Raw genomic sequence first — 22,542 nt, forward strand, 5'->3', positions numbered from 1 at the left:
TGATTAGACCTGCAGTTAGCCCAGTCTTTCCCAAATGGGACCTACCACTGCTGCTGAAAGCCCTCACCCACCTTTTTGAACTACTGACATCAGTCACTCCCTTCTATCAATTCCATCAAAACCTATTTCTAGGTCACTATCACATCTGCTAGATCAGTCTCGGAGTTGGCAGCGTTATCCAAGCACTGATTCATAGACTTTAGACTCTGATGACAAGGTGGTATTAAGATTCACATAATCTTTCGTGCCAAAAGCGAGCTCATGTTTCCATGCCTCACATTAGGGCATCCTACAAAAAACTGAGGCATAATCAGGATGTTTGTAGATCCCTAAAGAGCTATCAAGCATATCAAATTGACAATAAGATCGGGCTCTTTGTTAATCTCCTTTCATCCAAAGTGTCAATGGCTCCAGGTAGCCAAACCATCTCTGGTCAGATGGATCAAGTTATGCTTTGTAGAGTTGTATAATGCATCAAGAGCACTTGTTCCTGATAGAATCAAGGGACGCTCCACAAGGTCTATGGTGACTTCATGGGCAGAAAGAGCCTATACTTCCACTGAGATCTGTAGTGCAGCAACATGGTCCTCTATTAATGCCTTTATTAGACACTATAAGGTGGAATTTCTATCTTCCACAGAGGCTTCCTCCATAGCCTTAATCATTCCCATAACTTTCTCTGAGTCCCTTATAATTCTGTGATATGGTTTTGGAGATGGGATGGCCAGTACTGCACACAGTATTCCAGAGGAAGCGGCACCACTAATTCACATAATATCATTATAATATTTTCCATCTTATTCTTCATTCCATTCCTTATGCATCCGAATATCTTATTTGTTTTTTATTTTTTCTGATTGCAGCTGCACATTGAGTAAAGGTCTTCACTGAGTTGTCCACAATTATGCCCATGTCCCTTTCCTGAGCTAATACAGTTAATTTAGAACCTGTATGGTGTATGAGTAATTCAAATTTCCCCTTCCAATGTGCATTATTTTGCAATTATCAACACAGAATTTCATCTGCCATTGTGTTGTCCATTCACTTACCTATGGAGGTCACTATGGAGTAACTCTGTCTTCCTTGGACTTGACTAGTGTATAAAATTTTGTGTGGTCTGCAAATTTTGCTACCTCATTGCTTCAACTCTCTCTTTCTTGATTGTTGTTAAATATATTAAACAACACTGGACCTAGTACAGAACCTTGAGGCACCCTTGGATTAATCTTTTGCGATGATTAATGATTTATTCCTACTTTTTGTTTCCTGCTTCTAAGCTAGTTTTTGGTACATAACAATATTTTGCTTCTAAAACTACATAGTTTTTGAGTAGTCTCAAAATCTCTGAGAGATTGTCATAGGCCTTTTGAAAGACTAAAGTAAGTGTCAACTTTTCTCTTCTGTCCACTACTCACTGACATCTTTAAGAATTCTAATAGATTACTGAGAACATTTTCTTTGCAGAAACTGTGCTGGTTGGACAATATCTGATGTTCCAGATTTTTATTATTCTGTTTGTAATTATTGTTTCAACCAATTTGCAGGTATAGATATAAGGCTTACTACTGGCCTGTAACTTCCAGGATCACTCCTAGGGCCTTTTAAAGTTAGATCTATCATCTAAACCAAGAAGTTATCAGTAAGAGACAATGCAAGTTACAGTGCTCTTAAATTTAAGGACTTCAGTTATCAAGCAATTAGATGTAATTTTAGTGGTTCATTATATGGAGTAAATACAGAGGTATCCATGCACTGGAATATAAAAAAATTATGTTACAAATGCTTATATTATACTATCTATTTAAAATATTCTTTGGTGTTACATAGAAAAGCACATAATTTTTATACCTTTTTCCTGCTGTGAAAGAGATTTTTTTTATTTCTTTCTTTTGCTTATTCTTTCTTTTTCTCCAAGTAATATTTAAGAATGTTGTTCAGTTGATCCTCATACTGGCTTACATGTTGCAATCCATTATCTCTTCCTAAAAGCAGTCATACAGGACAGTTACACCTTATTTTGCAACATCTATCATATAATCATATTGCCATAATGAAAATATCTAATTCCCAAAACACACCAAAAGGACATGTTTCCCTAACCTTGAAAATTGGATTTCTGCAAGGAGCCTAACCATTATAAATCAATGGGGCTCTTCTTCTAATGTCAACAGGTAGTTAACTAATTTAGTGGGTAGAGTTTTGGCATCCAACTCTTCTCTTGCAGCAGCTCCTACCTCCTTTTTTTTTTTTTCCTTCCCACCAGCTAAGAACGGCTGTAGCACCTCCTAACATGCTAACTCGCTGTTTCTCAAAGTGTGCGGTGTGCCCCACAAATGGGTGTACAAAAGCCTAGCTGAGGGTGTCAGTTGTACTTTAGAGTCTCTCCGTTTTCATTTTTAAAAGTTTCTGGCTGCCATGGTTCCAAGGAAAACTTTAAAGATCTGATGATGGGAATATGGCCTGGTCTATGGTGCTCAGCGGTGTGAAAAATCCACATCCGAGTGCTGTAGCTATGCCAACCCAACCCCTGGAGGACACACAGCAAAGTCAATGGAAGATTGTTTCAGTTGACCTAGTTATCGTCATCTGAGAGGTGGTATTCCTACAGTGACAGCATATCCATTGCTGTAGACTGCATCTACGTTACAGGGGTTATGCTGGCATAGCTATTGTGTTGTAGTTATGCCACTAGAGTCCCCATAGTGTAAACATGGCCTACAACTGATTCAGTAATGTCTGCCTGAGTTTGCAGAGCGCCTGAATCAATAGCTTTGAGGTGTGAACTGCCTCGTTTATTTTATTGGGACTAACTCAGATGCCAATGATATTTCAGATGTCAACACAGAATCACAGAACTGGAAGGGACCTTGAGAAGTAATCTAGACCAGTCCCTGCACTCAAGGGAGGACTAAGTATTATCTAGACCAGTGGTTCCCAGACTCGTTCCACCGCTTGTGCAGGGAAAGGCCCTGCCGGGCCGGGCCGGTTTGTTTATCTGCCGCGACCACAGGTTTGGCCGATCGCGGCTCCCGCTGGCCGCGGTTTGCTGCTCCAGGCCAATGGGAGCTGCTGAAAGCGGCGGCTAGTACGTCCCTCAGCCTGTGCTGCTTCCAGCAGCTCCCATTGGCCTGGAGCAGTGAACCGCTGCCAGTGGGAGCCGTGATCGGCCAAACCTGTGGACACGGCAGATAAACAAACTGGCCCGGCCCGGCAGGGCCTTTCCCTGCACAAGTGGCGGAACAAGTTTGGGAACCACTGATCTAGACCATCCCTGACAGGTGTTTGTCCAACCTGCTCTTAAAAATCCCCAATAATGGAAATTCCACAACCTCCCTAGGCAATTTATTCCAGTGCTTAATCACTCTGACAGTTAGAAAGTTTTTCCTAATGTCCAACCTAAATGGGCTGCAAATGAAGCCCATTGCTTCTTGTCCTATCTTCAGAGGTTAAGAAGAACAATTTTTCTCCCTCCTCCTTGTAATAACCTTTTATGTACTTGAAAACCGTTATGTCCTCTCTCAGTCTTCTCTTCTCCAGACTAAATAAACCCAATTTTTTCCATCTTCCCTCCTAGGTCATGTTTTCTAGACCTTTAATAATTTTTGTTGCTCTTCTCTGGACGTTCTCCAATTTATCCACATCTTTCCTGAAATGTGGCGCCCAGAACTGGACACAATGCTTCAGTTGAGGCCTAAGTAGCATGGAGTAAAGTGAAAGAATTACTTCTCATGTCTTTCTTACAATACTCCTGTTAATACATCCCAGAATGATGTTTGCCTTTTTGCAACAGTGTTACACTATTGACTCATATTTAGCTTGTGATCCGCTATGACCCCCAGATCCCTTTCCGCAGTACTCTTTCCTTCATAAACATACAGATAAGGGTAGCATAAAATCCCTCCTGGGCAACTGTACTAAATCTTTACCTGTAAGGGGTTAAGAAGCTCAAATAATCTGGTTGGCACCTGACCAAAAGGATCAATAAGGAAAGAAAATACTTTAAAATCGGGGGGGGGCGGCGGGGTTGTTTGTGCTCTTTTTGTTTGTTCCCTCTCCAGCCGGAGAGAGAAGCCAAGCAGGGACAACATCTCCTGAAAATATACCTGGAATAATCCATCTAAGAATTAAAACAATTGCAAGTGAGGCAAGGAAATGCGTTAGGTTATCTTTTTTGTTTTTAGTTTGTGAATTTTCCCTATGCAAAGAGGTAGTTTTATTCCTGTTTTTTTGTAACTGTGAAGCTGAGTCCAGAAGGGAGTCCTCTGTGTTTTTTAAATCTTTTTATTACCCTGTATAGTTACCTTCCATCCTGATTTTGCAGGTGTGATTTTCTTACTTTTTTTCTTTATAATAAAGCTCTTCTTTTAAGAACCTGATTGATTTTAGTGTCCTAAAGCTAGAGAGTTTGGTCTGTGCTTACATTGTAACCAATTGCTTGGTATATTATTCTCAAGCCCCTCCTGGAAAGGGGGTGAAGGGACTTGGGGGGATATTTTGGGGGAATAGGGACTCCAAGTGACCCTTTCCTGAATTTTTGTGTAAAATCACTTGGTGGTGGCAGCAATGATGTCCAAGAACAAGGAAAGGAATTTGTGCTTTGGGGAAGTTTTTAACCTAAGCTGTAGAATATAAGCTTAGGGGGTCTTTCATGCGGGTCCCCACATCTATACCCCAGAGTTCAGAGTGGGGAGGGAACCCTGACAGCAGTCATTTCCCATTTTGTACGTGTGCAACTGATTGTTCCTTCCTAAGTGGAGTATTTTGCATTTGTCCTTATTGAATTTCATCCTATTTACTTCACACCATTTCGAATTTTAATGCTATCCTCCAAAGCACTTGCAACTGCTCCCATCTTGGTATTGTCTGCAAACTTTATAAGTGTACTCTGATGAAACTAGAGTTACAGCCAGCCTAGCTGTAAAGCGCTGCAAGGATTTTGGGTGAGTAATATTCTCATATCTTGAGAGCATCTTGTGGATTAAGTATAGGCTCTAGAATGCATGTTACTATTTTATATGTAACCACTTTTTTCCAATACTTCTACTTGCTACTCTATGCAAACTAGATTTCACTGTAATGCTGGTAGGCAGCCAAAGACTATCCCTTACAAAGCGGGGAACGCACTGTTGGTACAGAGCTGGAATAGCCAGTTCGGTAGCATCTGCTCACCATCCCATGTTGGGGAGGTGAGGTGAAACACACAGTATTCCACTTGCCCTCAGATGGTGTTGAATGGTCCCAGTCACACTGAAGGGCATCCATCCAATCCAAAGTTTGGAAGCCGCAAAACATCACTGAGCTGGCAAGAAATATTCTCACCAAGGTGGTCAGGGTTTCCCCAAAAACTATCCATTAGCTTCCAGAAACAAGGATCATTTAGGGAAGTGGGACCCGTAGCCACCAAGATGGCTTTGTGACTCAGGTGACTATTCACTAGAATCCCAGATATTGCTGGGATAGCCTCTAGATTGCTTTAGGGATTGAAATTTTGGCATTTGACTTCTCCCAGAATTCCTTTGATTTATTCAATATATTCATGGAGAGGGGAAACACGCTCCAGATTTTCCCCTCTGGATGTAATCACTTCCTGGGCACCTAGTCCATGGGGTCTTTCATAGAAGCATTTTTTTCTGTCCTGGATGTCTCTATCTATCAGAACTTCCGATTCTTCTGTGACAAACTGTCTTGAAGTCTCCACATCCAGAGGAGGATGGGGCTCCTTCTTTATGACCCCCTTCCTCTGCCCCTCCCCGCCACCTCTCCCAAGGAACGGGAGCTTCCTACCCCAGAGTCTACTCCATTTTCATCACTAATTCCCTGACTGTAGATTTTGAAAAAAAGTTTTAGAGGGAAGATTGGGAATATAACCAAAGAGGAAAGCTGCAAGTTTTAGCTCTAATTATGGTGCTTGTTGTTTTGGAGGGGAGAAGAGCCTTAGTTGCCAAAAGGAGAGAGTTCAGTGAGTGAGGGGGGAAGATGGACAAGAGGAAGTCCCTGTATTGATAAGAGAGAGCTAAGTGGAGGGACTGATGGCTGAAAGGTCAAATTCAACAGGTGCATAGGGCTGAGGTTTCTGCAAACTGCAGGGTCTGTAAGGACTTCAGGCCCCTACCCATATTGTACCTTGTGCTGGGTTTCAGCTGTGCATCCACAGGCCCTGAGGGTTGCCTGGTGTTGGGCAGTTTGGTGGACCTCACTTCTTGAGGATTTCACTTCCTCTTTTCACCTGACTTGACTGAGTGATCTGATTTGTTATAGGGGTAGAGAAGACCAATGAGAAGATGGGAGCTGCTCCATTAGAGGAGCTGGCTGTTAATGCTTTTTTTTTTGACTTATTGGCTACCTGCTGATATCAGGAAAAGAAAGAGCAGCCTCATACTTGCAAACTGATTATAGGCTGCTAAGCATAAATAACTGTTTGCAGATACACTGCAGACATTTAAATAAGGTGCAATATAATTTTATTACAGCCAGAAAAAAACTATACCAATTTAGAGGTGGTTTTAAAATTAAAAATATTAATTTTTACCTTCACAGTGGTGAATTACGCATCCCCATAGTTTGTTCTTACTCAAACAGGCCAGATTTCCCACAATCAACAAATGCCTCTTTCCTCTTGTCAGAGCAACATTCATTCTCTTTTCTGAGTCTATGAACCCAACTTGTTTTGTTCTCACACAAGACAAAACAATGATTTCCTTTTCTGCTCCTTGGAATGCATCTACAGTAGACACTTGGATGGCTTTAATCTCAAGAGCATCTGAGTGTACAGCACTAAGTAAATTATAAATCTGTGGACAAAAGAAGATAATGGAGAGTCACTGGTTTATAAATATACTAGTTACATAGTCACACTCACTCATGTCTCCAATAAAAATACTGATGAGGAGTCTGAGTCTACTTACATAAAACGGATTAGCAACTCTATTGATTATATATTACAGGAGTACCTCCATCAAGTGCAAACACACAGAATTTTGCACTGAGTCTATCCTGACACAACATCCATACATCTAATGAAAGACAGCATTCCTTCCTGGCAGCCAGACAGCCCTACATAAGACTTTGAGGACAGAGTGACAGGTACATATGACATACAACTCCTCATTTGCTAAATAGAGAGCACCATGTTAGACACAATGATTCCATTCCTAGCATACACATCAATTCACAATGGGCTTCCCATCCATTAGTTAAAATTAGAGAGGTTCTGATGTATTATCAGTCAGTTTTCTATAATGCTGATTACACTGGGGGGAGGGAATGAACCAAATTTCTGAGACAGTGAATCTCAGCTATATGAATTAACACAATCCTTCTCAGTTGTTTGTTAGCAAAGTTATGCAAATTTATGTAAATATGTTTAACAGCAAAGTAAATGCAAACTTTGGTCTATCTATGATCAAATGTTGTTTAGCGCTCCTTCCTCGCTATTGAGTCCACCAGGAAAAAGAAATCCAGATTGCTCAGTTCAAAGACAGACTGTTTATAACAAGATATATTCTTTTGGAAGAAACAACTATATAAACATTACCATTTTTAACAAAGAATAGAAACTTAAGAAGTTGCAGTAAAGTATTTTTCTTCATAATTTAAGAACAGCCATACAGGGTCAGTATCCTGTCCTCTGAGAGCTGCTTTAGAGGGAATGAACAGAACAGGGCAATTTCAGTTGTCCAGTCCCAGCTTATGGCAGGTGGAGGTTTAGGAACACTCAAAGAATGGAGTTGGGTCCCTGACCATCTTAGCTAATAGCCACTGATGGACCTATCCTCCATGAATTTTTCTAATTCTTTTTTGAACCCAGTTATACTTATGGCCATTACAACATCCCCTGGAAATAAAGTTCCACAGGCTGACGGTGTGAAGAAGTATTTCCTTTTGTTTTACACCTACTGTTTATTATTTGAATCAAGTGATCCCTAGTTGTTGTGTTATGTGAAGGGGTAAATAACACTTTTCCTGTAACTTTCTCCACACCACTCATGATTTTATAGACCTCTATCACTTCCTGCCTTAGTCATCTCTTTTCTAAGATGAACAGTCACAGTCTTTTTAATCTCTCCTAATAGGAAAGCTGTTCCATACCCCGATCACTTGTGTTGCCCTTCTCTGTACTTTTTCCAATTCTTTTTAATGAGACAGGGTGACCAGAACTGCACACTGTATTCAAGGTGTGGACATGCAATGGATTTAGATATTGGTATCATGATAGTTTCTGTTTTATTACTTATCCCTTTCCTAATGGTTTCTAGCATTGTTAGCTTTTTTGACTGCTGCTGCACACTGAACAGATGTTTTCAGAAAACTATCCACAATGACTCCAAGATCTTTCTTGAGTGCCAACAACTAATTTAGACCCCATCATTTTGTATGCATTGTTCGATTATTTTTTCCAATGTAAATTACTTTGCACTTATCAACATTGAATTCCATCTGCCATTTTGTTGCCCAATCACTCAGTGTTATGAGATCCCTTTGTAACGCTTTTTTTTTCTTTTTGGACTTAACTGTTTTGATTAGTTTTGTATTGTCTGCAAATTTTGCCACCTCACTGTTCATCCCCTTTTCCAGATCATTTATTGATATGTTGAATAGCACAGGTCCCAGCGCAGATCATTGAGGAACCCTGCTATTTACCTCTCTCCACCGTGAAAACTGACCATTTATTCCTACCTTTTGTTTCCTATCTTTTAACCACTAACTGATGGTTATGACAGGACATTCCCTCTTATCCCATGATTCCTTAGTTTACTTAAGAACCTTTGGTGAGAGCCTTGTCAAAGGTTTTCTGTTTATTATATCAACTGGATCACCATTGTCCACATGCTTGTTGACAAACTAAAATAATTCTAATAGACTGAGGCATAATTTCCCTTTAGTAGTGTTGACTTTTTCCCAACACATTGTGGTCATCTGTGTGTCTGATAATTCTGTTCTTTACTATAGTTTTAACCCCATTTGCCTGGTACTGAAATTAGGATTAACAGCCTGTCATGCTTACCTCTGGAGCGGTTTTAAAAATTGCCATTATATTAGTCATTCCACAATTTCATATTTGAGTTCCTTCAGAACTCTAGGGTGAATACCATCTGGTTCTGGTGATTACTGCTGAATTTATGGATTTGTTCCAAAACCTCCTCAATCTGGGACAGTTCCTCAGATTTGTCACCTAAAAAAGAATGGCTCTGGTGTGTGGATCTCCCCCACATCCTCTGCAGTGAAGACTCATGCAAAGAATTCAATTAGCTTCTCCATAAGTCTTCCTTGAGTGCTCCTTCAGCATCTCAATCATCCAGTGGCCCCCAATGACTGCTTAGCAGGCTTCTGATGTACTTTAGTACTAAATCCGAAATTGCCTCTTCCCTTGTGGGCTTCAGGACAAACTATTCCAAGAAGCAGTCATTTATGTTGTCTAGAAATTTTATCTCTGCATCTATTCCTGAGATAACATAACCAGTCAATATGACGAAAGTTGAAAATCCTAATTATTTCTGAGTTTTCTGCCTTTGTAGCCTCTCTAATCTCCCTCAGCATTTCACAAATACTGTCACCATCCTGGTCAGGTGGTCGCTAGTATATTCCTACTGTTAAACTCTTATTATTCAAACATGGAATTCCTATCCATAGAGATTCTATGGTGTAGTTTGATTCATTGAGGAGTTTTATTATATTTGAGTTAATGCTTTCTTTCACTTATAGTGCCACTCCCCTACGTGCGCAACTTGCTCCGTCATTCCTATATATTTTTATCTCGTGCTATTACTGTGTGCCAGTGATTATCCTCATTCCACCATGTTTCTGTGACACCTATTATATCAATATTCTCATTTATTGCCAGGTACTTTAGGTCACCAATCCTAGTATTTAAACTTCTAGCAGTTGTATTATAAGCACTTGTACATTTTTGTCAATATTCAGTTGCTTGCCCTCATGTATTACATTTAAATGGGACTCATTTACGGTTGACTGTTCATCACTTCTTGTGAAAAGAATAGTACATACCTTATACATCTGTGACTTATATAGTGTAATCACCCCAATTATAGATCCCTCTATTCCACTCGCAATCAGAGACTGGATAAGCTTGATTATAAAATAAACTTCTGCCATATTATAAAAGCTATTATCTCTTTCAATCTGGAGATGGGAAAGAGATTTCAAATTATGCTCTGCGGAAAGGCTATTTAAAAAAAACATTTAGCCATCCAATGATAATGCAAAAACCCTAACAAGTAAAATCCCAAACCAAGATATCTATTGACTACTTTTTGAAGTTATTTAAAAACCTACCTGCTCTGTCCCATTAACATTAAAGAAACATAATGTTGGAAGCCAATCCAATAGTGGACTTCTGTCCATCTCTGAAATGCCATCCAACAGATTTCCTTCATAGAACAGATCATTGACTACAGCACTAATAGCAGGGTGACAGCGATACTGTGTCCTAAGAAAGATTGCATCATGTCCCTAAAGAAATGCAACACAAAAAATATGAAGAAAATGTAAATAGTTGCTAATCACTGGGAAATTGCTTAATAATTTATATCAATCAAGCAACTAATAGAAAAGATTTATTTAGATCAGTGATCCCCAACCTTTTTTGCTTGTGTGCCCCCCCACATTTATCTGGTCTGTGCCGCCCCAGAAGCCAGAGTTGGGGGCCTGGAGCAGGACCAGAGCCGTGGTGGGAGCTGGAGCTGGGGCCAGGGCCAGGAGCAGAGCTGGGGGCAGAGTGGAGCTGAGTGGTGCTCCCTTCCCACCCCTGCGTGGGGGCTGACCCGGGTCTCCCCACACACCATCCCCAAATGTTCCTCCACACAGTTTGGGGATCACTGACTTACTCTATAGTAAAAAACAAATAGAGATTAAACTATTAAGATCCAGTTGTGTCCCTGGATACATTCCTGAAGCTCTCACTGATGTTTACGGAAACTGTACCTGCACAACTGACGACAGAAGCTGACAAGTATACTGTAATTCACTCCCATTTTATTCACGCACATGATGTTTTCAAGCTCCTATGAGGGGTTCAATTATTGATAAGTAATACTTTATAGAAAAAAAATCTGGACAAAACAACAAAAAATCACCTCCTACTAAGATGCATTTAGATTAACTGCCTCAGAGAACACGGGAGTGAAATCCTGGCACCGCTAAATTCAATAGGGCCTGGATTTCACCCCGTATCGTTTAAAAGATGTGTTTTAGCAGCACATACCATCAAGCAAAGCCGGTCAAAGAGAGTCTGCTCCAATCCATTATCATGAGCACCTTCAGACCCTTGAATAGTTGGTGGAAGCTGCTTAGGGTCTCCAACTAGAATCAGCTTTTCACACTCAAACCTGCAATCAGTATTCTAATGAAAATCCAAAACACAAACTCTAATTGTTGTAAGTATTGTAATTCATTTTACAATGTGGTTCACTTTGTAATTAGCAGTTTGCTAATTTGTACTGGGCTCCTCTTCTATTAACCCCTTGTGACAGAGTGAACTGTCACATGGGAGAAAAAACAAAAAAAACTCCAACCCCACAATCAGGTGACTCCAATTAACCTCTTAGGGGCTACTAAGAGTGGCAGGGATCTGGGCCTATATAAACCAGACATAGCTCATTCCAAGGGAAGTGAGAAGGAGAGGCAATATCCAAGAAGACGGGGATGCTGAAGGAGTACCAAGGAGGCAAAACAGTGCCGGGAAGGGGAAGGGGAAGAAAACAAAATCACCTGGGCAAAAATGTTCCCAGTTTAGGAAAAGTTAGGCACAGGCTGGGGCTTGCCTCCCTAGGAAACCTTGGACTTGCCTGAGAGAAGATAATTAATGGGAAATGGGGCTAAAGACTTTGGGTGTAGATGATGGTAAACTCAATAGTGATACACCTCTTTTAAAAGTACTCTAGTATCCTTTTTCTCCCCCCACCTCTTCTGTGATGGTGAGATCATCCTGGCACCCCAGGCAATGGCTTGGTGACATGTGGAATTTGGGGCTTAGCTGGCCAAGTCATATTCATGATTAAATTCCTGAATCCACCGATTTACACACCTCCTTTGTCAACTGAATTAAATGGGTGTCCACTTAATGCACACTAGTCCAGACTTTGTTTTCTTGATGAGTGTAAATTAATTTATGTTCTTAAAATACCAAAGTGTGATCATAATTTAAAGTTGTCACTATTAGCTAAAAGTCATTGCTAAACCAAAATCTAAACAATTGATTTGTACCTTGCAATGGGAAGGAGAGAAACAGGTTCTGTCATCTGACTGCACTCATCCAGCACCACCACAGGAAACTTAAGGTCATTCATGGAAGGGAATGGGCAGGCAGCACAGGTTGCTCCAACCACTCTCACCTTTGTGATGGGGTGTGTGGGGAAAAGATTTAATAAACTACACAAATACATTGCTACTGGTTCCATGATAGCATAAGTTACATAATTAAATTTCCATCTCTCTAGGCATTTCTAGTGTACCCATCACTGTGGTATACAGACACCAAAGACTGAAGTTCAACTTCTATAACATCTCCTGGTACACGTGCTTCTTCAAAGCTGCATTTACAGTTTTGCCCCCTCCCCCACAAGTAAATCTTTTATATTACATGTAAGGTTCCAGCGGACACCTCTTATCTTGTGATTCCCTTTCTTTAATACATTTAAAGTAGAACTCAGTCATACAAGCTTCATTTACTAAAGTATATTGGAAAAAACTTGTCAGGGTCTAGGGTATATTTCATTCTATACGAGTATAAGGTTTTGGCCGCATCTGACATCAGAGGGGACTGCCAGTTTATACATGCTTGGCTTCTCAAGTAAAGACTTCTAAACTGTTTATTCTCTCTTCTTTCAATCACTGTGTTTAAGTACCTGTTGCAGAATAGCTTTATTGGTTCCCAGCTTATGATGATCAATACTCTTCCTCACATATATTTTTTCTGCTGGAGTTAAATCTTTTTTCATCAAGGCAAGCAGTTCTTTTAATTGTTCATTTTCACTTCCAGAGCCTGCATGTAAGCTTTAAAAATATTTTGAAATGAGTTAGGAATATTGAATATAACTGCTTTTAGCACTCAAATACAGGAAGGATATAAAATAGTCATATTCACTACTTCAGTATGATTGATTTAATTAACGCTTGTAAATCTTCAGAATACCCATGTGAGATACGTTTGTTTCTTCCATTATACAATGGAGAGAATCTTACCTAAGTCATGAGTGCCCAAAGCCACATAGCAAGTCAGCTGCAGTCTGGATTAGAACTGAGGAGCTTGTTTTTCATTCTTATGCAGGCATGTTTATATATGATATCTGAGTGTAACACTCAGCTGGCAATTCTGAGTAACTGAACACTTTTCCAAGCTCTTTAAGTTCATGCTATGCTTTGTTAACTTAAATTGCAAAGAAAATGCTATCTAGATCACTTCTACTTAAATCATACCAACTTTTAAACTGATGTCTAAAACCCAAACCATTTTAGATTAATACAGCCATATAAGACTGTTTGATTACAAACTATAAGCCATTACAACTATTACATTTTCTGTAAAATCAACTGCTCTGCAAGAGATGTTGAAAGACACATTAAAATCATATTTCCATAGCCTTCACAGCCATCACCTTACAGTACCACTTACTACTATCAATCATGTGATCTATTCAGTCCTCTGAAGATCTTAAGCCTTACCTGTAAGGAAGAACTGGCTTGGCAATTTTTCTAACACTTCCAACTCTGATAAAGTCCTCAAATCCAAGATCCAGTAGACTTTGAAAAAAGATGCAAGACACTTATTGTAGAAATGGAACAAAATGCAAAACTTGCATGGAAAATGACTACTCTTAAGAGTGACAGATAATCAAAACATTGATTAACACAAACTTTTTTACAGCCAATTTATCATGTGAAGTAATGTCATGTACCACAAAACATGCACTGGTCATTTATTTTGACAAGAGTAGATTAATGTTAATTAAATTTCTCTCAGTGATACTTTTGTAATAGTCCTCCCAAAAGCATTCCTCACCTGCATCCTGTTTCTTACTCCTTATCCCTCCTTTCATCCCCATCACTTGCTTCCACAAGCTGCACTAAACCTTAATCTCTCCAACTTCCTTCCCATGCTGGCTCCTCTTGTTGATCCTCTCAATCCCACACTCATGCTCACTTCCTTCTAATACTCATCGTTGCTGATGATGTCGCTTTTTAACCCTGTCCCCTTTTATTTCTGACTTGTTCTCCTCTTGTCTTCACACCTACCACCTAACTTCATTCATTCTCTTCTCCCTCTTTCTCCCAACTCTTTTACTCCCCTTTCAGGAGCACTTGCAACAACACGAACTTGGTACACAACTCTTAATATTCTGTTACCTATTTATGTTTGCCATCACACAACCTGGCTGTTTTCCTGCATCCATATCTGCCCTCTCCTGCAGTGACCTTGCCTTCTCACACGCTTTGTGTGCTAGATGCTGCTGCTCTCTCCTTTCTATTGTTTCCAGCCCCACGCTCTCACAGGGTCACTTCCTTTTGAAGTGTGTTGTCTAACTTCCCCACCTGACTTTAGGTTGCAGTCAATCATTCTTTGACTCTGGATGGTTTTCCCTTTTCCTCAGTTCCCTTGTCTTATTTTAGTGACTTCAATACTCATACTGACTTCCCCCTCACCCTCTTATCCGAAAGCCTCTTGCTGCTCCCACTTCCTGCTGATTTGGTCACTCATTTGACCTGGTGTTCACCATGAATTGTTTACACTCTAGCTCTTCTCATCTCCAAATCATCTCTCTCTGACCATCAACTCATCTTTCAGCAACACTCCCTCTACCTCTTGAAACTCCCAATCCATTAGCCACTCTGGGCCAATAATAAAGGCACAGTGCTTCTTGAAGCTCCCAGAGCACAGGGGAGCTTCAGGTATTGCTGCTGTGCCACACCCCAGGAGGATGCAATGTGCCTCTCCTCCATGACTGACAATCTACTGGAATCAGAGTAGCAGCCATGTTAGTCTGTATTCGCAAAAAAGAAAAGGAGTACTTGTGGCACCTTAGAGACTAACAAATGTATTTGAGCATAATCTTTCGTGAGCTACAGCTCACTTCATCGGATCCATCTGATGAAGTGAGCTGGAGCTCACAAAAGCTTATGCTCAAATACATTTGTTAGTCTCTAAGGTGCCACAAGTACTCCTTTTCTCATCTGCTGGAAGTTAGTTTAAACTTAGCCTTGCACAGTTAACACTGCTGGACTTACACAGTCCTTGAGCTCAGGTGAGCTGCTCTGGGGAAGAGCAAGAGCCATTACACGAGAAGAGAAGGACACAATCTAGCACGAAGGGTCTATACTGGAAAAAGTAACACAATTAAGTCTAAGAGGGCAAATGTGCCACTATAATACATACATACAAATAAACATACACACAGACAAAAAGAAATGTCATTTGCTACCTATGTAGCAAAGCGTCTATAATCCTTTTAATTCAATGTTCCTTACCCAAGAAGTACCCTATCAACAGCAACGTTAGTGGAAGAAGCAATCAGAAGTTTCCATGGGGTTGGTCTTGAGCCTTCAGCTGCTTCACTGTTTTCAAATAACTGTACCAGGAACAAGACTACAACAGACAGCAAATAGCTCTTTCCAGCTCCAAAAACACCTAGTATTTTGGGAGAAAACCCAAGGTTACAAATGAATAATTTCAAGGAAACATAATTTTATATTTATTGAAATTAGTTCTTCAAGTATTATGGCTTGATTTTTCTCAGTACTTCCTTGGGAAGCAGACAGCTACATGAACAACCAATAGTTATGGGGAATCTTGTGGACCTACATTTTGCATTAATTATCTGGAATATTTAGAAAAAGAAAAGGCTTGAAAGTTGCTAAGGCAGGAATCCCCTCAGAAGCAAATGCAAAGTGACTGTCCACAAAGTGTGTATTATGCCCCGAGGGACATCATGCAGATGTTTAGAAAGGAGAAGAGAACAGTGACATGGGTTACTCTACAATTGGAATAATAAATTATAAAACAGATGCATGTGCTGACAGCATAACACAATTTTTTTAAAAATAGGCAGTTTGATCCAAACATTATTATAAATGTATTTATTTTAATAGGACCCAAGACTAAGAGATGTGCCTCCCAATACAGATTAAAAATAAGATCTCTGAACTAAGGAGTTTACAAACTGTTTGGATACAATGCAATGAGGGGGCAAAAAGACTGTAGGGAAGAGTAGATGATCAAGGACAAAGACAGCAGCAAGCAGGTTCTGTGGTTATTTAGCAAGACCAGCGTACAGCACAATGGAGCAAAAAGCACTTTTTATATTAGATAAATTGATTGAATGAATAAGAAACAAATCCCGACTCTGCAATTGGATCTGCTAGCATGGAACCCAGAATTCATGCAAAGTCCTACGGAACTTAGTGGGATGCTGCAAGGGCACAGGGTGACTGTGCTGATAATCCTGAAATGGAATCAAAGCCTTAATCAGCATGTTTCCTGTAGGTCTCATGGAAGAAGTGGATCTTCAAGAAAGATTTGCAAGAGGAGAGGGCAGTAGTTTTATGAACCAGCTGAAGAAAGACATTCCATGTATAGGGGTTTCCAGTAACTTTCACTTGGTTCACTTTGAGATTAACCAGCATTAAACTGGGCATAAGGATATCCTGCACTATGGGGTATTGCAAATAGAGTGGAGCCTATTATAACTGTACAATCTATTATGTCAGCATTTAAAGAATTTAGACATGAATATTCCACTAACAATAGCATCACGTCAACTTGTATTCTTACACAGATCAAGTCATCTATTATCTCTTTGGGTGCTTGTGTGTACAGTAAAGGGGCTCAAGGGATCAGTCAAAAATAAGGACTGTAACTTCATGATTTTATTTGCTTTTTACCATGTATGATTGTGATAGGGAAGGCCTGTTTTTCCATTTGTGCATCATTTTCATGTGATGCCATCATCTGAGCTATCTGAATCAGTGCTGAAGCTTGATCTGGGTTCAGTTGGAATAACTGGATCATTTTTTGGGCCAATCCCAGTGTTACTTCTGGACTGAGAAGTCCACACTTCATTGTGCTCTTGGTATTTAAAGCTGGCGGAATAAATTTTCTTTTGTTGACTCTGTTAGCATGTTCAACTCTGAAAGGCCTAAGAAACACAAGAGTTGACAGATCAGTAAATTCAGACCATTTGCAACACAATGTATCTATACGTAACTTACATAAAATCACATGATTGTAGGTGTACGTGCATACATGAAAAATTGCTGCTCAAAGGGGAGGGAATCAAAGTGTACTGTAGTTTTGACTTACTTTCACTAGATTGTCAAGTAAAAAAGGAGAAAATATTTTCGTTTTCATCTCTGTATATTTGAATATAATCCCAAATTCATACATTATTTTTCTGAACTTCCTTCTATTTTGAAATATAGTAAATCTGTATATGGCTGCCAAATATTTTCATATTCTGTTACAAATAATCTAAATATCAATTTGGTTTAAAAAACCCACTGTCCTTTTTATTTTTTTTAAATAAACCATACCCTCACTGCTTATCTGGGCCAAAGATTTTCTGTTTGCTAAACGTATTCTCACCAAGTTTTAAAAGTTACTGGTATGCTTATCAATACAAGCCACCTCATGAGTCTGGGGTTATGGCTGTTAGATTGGCTCTCTTTCCTCCCTCCCCCCCCTTCTTTTCCACCAGGGAATATATATTTTTAAATCTAATTTTCCTGTGATTTCTTAGTCCTGCATATTTTTTTCTGACACTTCTCTTGAGTGAAGGATAGTTATCTGAAATTTGTGGCAAACAAGTTTGCATATCTATGCATTTGTACTGTACACGTGGTTTATTAGTTTATTATTAGGGGTCTATATTTCCATATGGTTAATCAAGTCATTATACATGTGAATGATAACTTTAATGAGATCATTGCAATTGTCTTATACACTGAACAAACTACTTTGTGACTACTCAGAATATTTTTTTACCTTTTGGCATGAATTTGTTCCTGCGTTACAAATGTAGGGAGGAAATACTGGAAGATTAATTAATGGAATATAAAGGCTGTTCCCATTAAATTAGTTTGGTTACTGACTTTGACATTAAACTTGTATTATAAAGTTTCACAATTCAGAAATCTTTAAGAAGTCTAATATTAATCTCCAAGTTATGAGGTGGGGCACAGATGTATGTAAATCTAAACAAATACTTCAAACCCTTGAACGAGATTTAAGCAAGGAATTACTTGCATCGTAAATGAATGAAAACTGAAGTGTGACATTAGGTGCTAACTATACATGATTTATAGTGCCACATTTTCCAGCTTTTTTTCCCCACACCTACTTTTTGTCCAGAAAACACAAATGAAAGCTTGCTTGTTCCTGTCACATCTATATAATGCACATGAGACAGTGTGCAAGCACAGAGGTTACTTGTACTTACGTTTTTAGTAGGTACTTCATTAGTGGTAGAGTAGCTGGATTGAAGTACTCCAGGATATTTCTCAAAGTTGTGAGCTCAGTGCTAGCATTACAAACCAGCAAGGCATAAACAATCACTGGAAAGATTACAAAGTGTAATCAGCCACAGAAAACGGTCTAGTAATTTATTTCTAATGTTGAGTAAATAACTTTCCCTTTTGTAATGGAAGCCAAACTGAGTACTTTACAATGTCTAAACTATGATTCAAGAGCAAAAGATCAATGAGAATGTCCTTTAAGCCTATTATTTTGAGGGATTTCTAGTTCTGGCATGAAAATCCTTCAGGGATGGAAACCTGGATACAAAATCTCAGCATTTCCTCTAATATTTTAAGGAAATTATTTAATGGCTATGGGGTTTAGGAGATGAACTTTTAAAGTATTATTTGTTCATCAATAGACCAGCTTCATTTCCATTTTGTAAATCTTCTAGGTGGAGTTATCTTTCAAAGCATGAATTACAATACATAGCCAGCAATCTTTGATCAGCTAAATTGCTCATTCTTTTAGAATGTGGTGGCGGTGTTTGTGCAGAATAATTAAACTCGGGGTATGTCTACACCACAATTAGACACCTGCAGCTGGTCTGTGCCAGGTGACTCATGCTCATGGGGCTCGGACTAAGCGGCTGTCCAACTGCAGTGTAGATGTTTGGGCTCTGGCTGGAACTCGGGCTCTAGACTCCTGCGAGGTGTGAGGGTCCCAACCACATCTAAACTGCAACTAAACAGCCCCTTAGCTCAAGTCAACTGGCATGGGCCAGCCATGGTGTCTAATTGCAGTGTAGACATATCCTTAGTTTGCAGATTATTTTTAGTGCCTACCTTACTACTATAGACTCAATCTGAGGTGTATTTTACAAACTACGCAATGAAAAACTTTACCCAACGAAAACTACAATAAAATGATGTGAAGATAACAAAAACAAAAGTTCACATTTAAGCACCTTCCATTGTCTTCTGACAGTAGCCCACACAAGACCTGAAAGTTGTTCCATTTTTCTGCAATAATGAATGCTGCAATGCTCACGAAAACTTATGCTCAAATAAATTTGTTAGTCTCTAAAGTGCCACAAGTACTCCTTTTCTTTTTTGCGAATACAGACTAACACGGCTGCTACTCTGAAACAAAAATAGCTAAACCTTAACATTTCAAGTTTATGTAGCTAGACCTCCATGAAGAAAAATTTGTTTTTTAAATCTAGTGTCTTACAATAACATTATAAGCTATTTAAAAGTCTCTTTAGACATGCTTAATCAGGAACGGCTCTAGGCACCAGTAAAGCAAGCACGTGGTGGGGGCAGCACAATTCCAGGGGCGGCATTCCGGCCATCCTTTTTTTTTTTCCTTTTCTTGGGCAGTTGCACTCTCAGAGCTTGGGGAGGCAAATCTTTTGCTTGGGGCAGCAAAAATACTAGAGCCGGCCCTGTGCTTAATTTAACATCTCCATTAGGGTTCTCAGTTTTGTAATTGACCAAAGTAGTATGAAATAGCCCTATTTCAATGCCACAGATAGGGTTTTTTCTCATTTTAAAATCTAAAAGGAAAATAAATGTGAAACCTTATACTAAAACATTAAAATTGCAAAGCTAGACTCAATAGTCAGGGAATGGAAGAGTTAAGGGCCCAATCCTGTGGTTCTCACTACAGGCAAAACTACCATTGGATTTTGGGTGCCTGGCTATGATAGAAATGTTTGCTTGGCCACATTGCACATATATGTACAGTGATATTTCTTCTTAATCTTCAGTCTATTAAATGAGTAACTTGTATATAAAGCATGTGTAGTGTACTTGTGTTAACAAAGCTATTGAAAACATAACTCTTGAATTCTTTGTATTTGTGTAAACTCTTAAAGTTTTATCAAAATAGTGTCAACAGGTGTAAGTATAGCTCTATCCTGCTCCATAAAGATCATACGCTACACTATAAAGAGTTCCTACTTACTTCCTCCTTGGCTTATTTGTAACTCCAGCAACCAAAAACCATAATCCGCAACATAAGCTTTCCTCTGTGTTTGACTGTTGCTTGCGTTTCTCTGTAGGACCACCTCTGCTCTAGCACCCTTCCCTCTGGTCAAGGAATGCTCCAAACCCTCTAGTATCACTTTCCAAAATACCACCACAAAATATAACAATCTGAAAATGAGTGGGTCTAAAATGAGGCTGGGGGGGCGGGGAGAAGAACAAAACTAAAAGAAGGAAGATGGCACTAATTTACTTTTGAAATATTTGGCAAATAATAAATGTCACTGTGTCACAAAACAACTCCAACTCTCTTTCTACTGGCAATGTTCACTTTCCAAAATATTTACAAAAATAACTCAAAACTGAAAGTCCTTTAAAAATTTATCCAACTTTATTTTTCTGAACATTCCAAACACTTTGATTTTTAAGGTGTACCAGGGTGTGGGAATGTAACAACACAGGAGGGAAGATCAGCTGAGCCACAGAATAGATTAAAAGAAAAGGAGGACTTGTGGCACCTTAGAGACTAACAAATTTATTTGAGCATAAGCTTTCGTGAGCTACAGCTCACTTCATCGGATAAATGCTCAAATAAATTTGTTAGTCTCTAAGGTGCCACAAGTCCTCCTTTTCTTTTTGTGGATACATACTAACACGGCTGTTACTTGAAACCTGTTAGAATAGATTAAATAATTCCAAACTTTATTATGTAAAAATACATTTTACCTAGCAAGTTCTTAAAACACTAATGACATACTTCCTCAATTGTAACTGGTGAGATAGTCACTGTCTACCACTTTGCCTTATGGGCCCTTAACTACTTCAGCTGCTCATTGCTCAACCAGTAAGGAATTGTTTAAATGACTGACCTGAAAATAATACTTTGCACAGTTGGATAATCAAAAAATAATTCATAATAACATTTGAGAAATAGTCAACCTATTCCTCATCCCTACTCAGATACTTCTCATAAGTATTGGTCTATTAATGTATTAAACAATTATTTGGAATAAAACTTACTATTTGAGCACCAGTTTGAGGGACAATAGCCTTTCAGAGGCAATAATTCAACTTCATTGCTAGATGATGGTCCAAAGAAAGCACTACATGCAGTGAAAGTGTCCAGGGATTCAAAGTATAGAGTCTTTGAAACAACCCAAAGATCATCTGTCAAAACAATAGATCAATTTATTTCACTTAAGTTTCTGCTATAGCAAGCTTTTAAAAAAACTCAACATTCATTATTTTGCAAATTAAGCCATTAATACTCTTTAAAATAAAGAGGGGGAAGGTAGTACAAAATTTAAAAGATTTGTTGGTAGAGTCATTTGAAAGGGAGTCATCAGATAATTCACAAGCTTCTTAATACCTTCTTTACTTACCATGAATTACAGTAAGCACACAACTAATGTACTAAAGTTTTTCCCTATGGTAACTAGTATCAAGTGCTTCCGACTAATCTAAAAAAAATTTTTAATGCTTTTCACACTATTTGGATTATAGACAAATTGTTTAAAAGAACAGTAATCATTGTCAGCCACTAAACCAGATTACAATTATACTTAGCAGCTATTTTGCTAAAGAACAGTAAAACACTAAACACAAAAAATCCTTTTCACGCTAGATTCTGATACTCTTAGGCTATGGCTATGCTGTGCACCTTACAATGGTGCAGCTGTGTCACTGGAGCTACACTGTTGTAAGGTGCGCTGTGTAGCCACTCCTTATTCACAGGAAAGAGGTCTCCCAGTGACACAATAAAACCACCTCCAACAAGGGGCAGTCACTCCCGCCAATGAAGTGCTGTCCACACTGGTGCTTTTCGTCATTAAAACTTTTGTCACACTCCCTGAGCGACAAAAGTTTTAACAACGAAAGTGTCACTGTAGACGTAGCCTTAGTAATGTTGGATAATATTTTAGTCCACACATAGTCCCAATGAGGTCTAAGGCATAACTTCGTAAGTAAGGTGCTACTCATCATGGTTTAGGTTGTCAAAATCTGGTCCTTAGTTTTGTATGGTAGACCAACATTTTCCTCTGCTCCCTTAAATGGTACTGTGCTGGCAGAAAAAAGTGATGCAGGTTGAAG

The 22,542-nt window shown here is 39.1% G+C and overlaps 1 protein-coding gene across 1 annotated transcript in view; it reads right to left on the minus strand.

The window, feature by feature from the left end:
• Positions 1–1,851: 1,851 nt before the first annotated feature.
• The window catches only part of ZGRF1 (zinc finger GRF-type containing 1), a 46,075-nt gene continuing 25,384 nt past the window's right edge, over positions 1,852–22,542 (minus strand). The window contains exons 17-28 of the mRNA XM_043513541.1: positions 21,472–21,618; positions 18,447–18,561; positions 16,894–17,147; positions 15,481–15,640; positions 13,681–13,758; positions 12,864–13,011; positions 12,223–12,350; positions 11,222–11,345; positions 10,294–10,470; positions 10,006–10,140; positions 6,530–6,791; positions 1,852–1,982 (exon numbers count right to left, since the gene is read on the minus strand). Coding sequence (XP_043369476.1) covers positions 1,894–1,982; positions 6,530–6,791; positions 10,006–10,140; positions 10,294–10,470; positions 11,222–11,345; positions 12,223–12,350; positions 12,864–13,011; positions 13,681–13,758; positions 15,481–15,640; positions 16,894–17,147; positions 18,447–18,561; positions 21,472–21,618 — 1,817 coding nt within the window. The 3' untranslated portion in view covers positions 1,852–1,893. The remainder of the gene's footprint in view (positions 1,983–6,529; positions 6,792–10,005; positions 10,141–10,293; positions 10,471–11,221; positions 11,346–12,222; positions 12,351–12,863; positions 13,012–13,680; positions 13,759–15,480; positions 15,641–16,893; positions 17,148–18,446; positions 18,562–21,471; positions 21,619–22,542) is intronic.

Source organism: Dermochelys coriacea, chromosome 4 (assembly GCF_009764565.3).
Source record: "Dermochelys coriacea isolate rDerCor1 chromosome 4, rDerCor1.pri.v4, whole genome shotgun sequence".
In the NCBI taxonomy this organism is placed as follows: Eukaryota; Metazoa; Chordata; order Testudines; family Dermochelyidae; genus Dermochelys; species Dermochelys coriacea.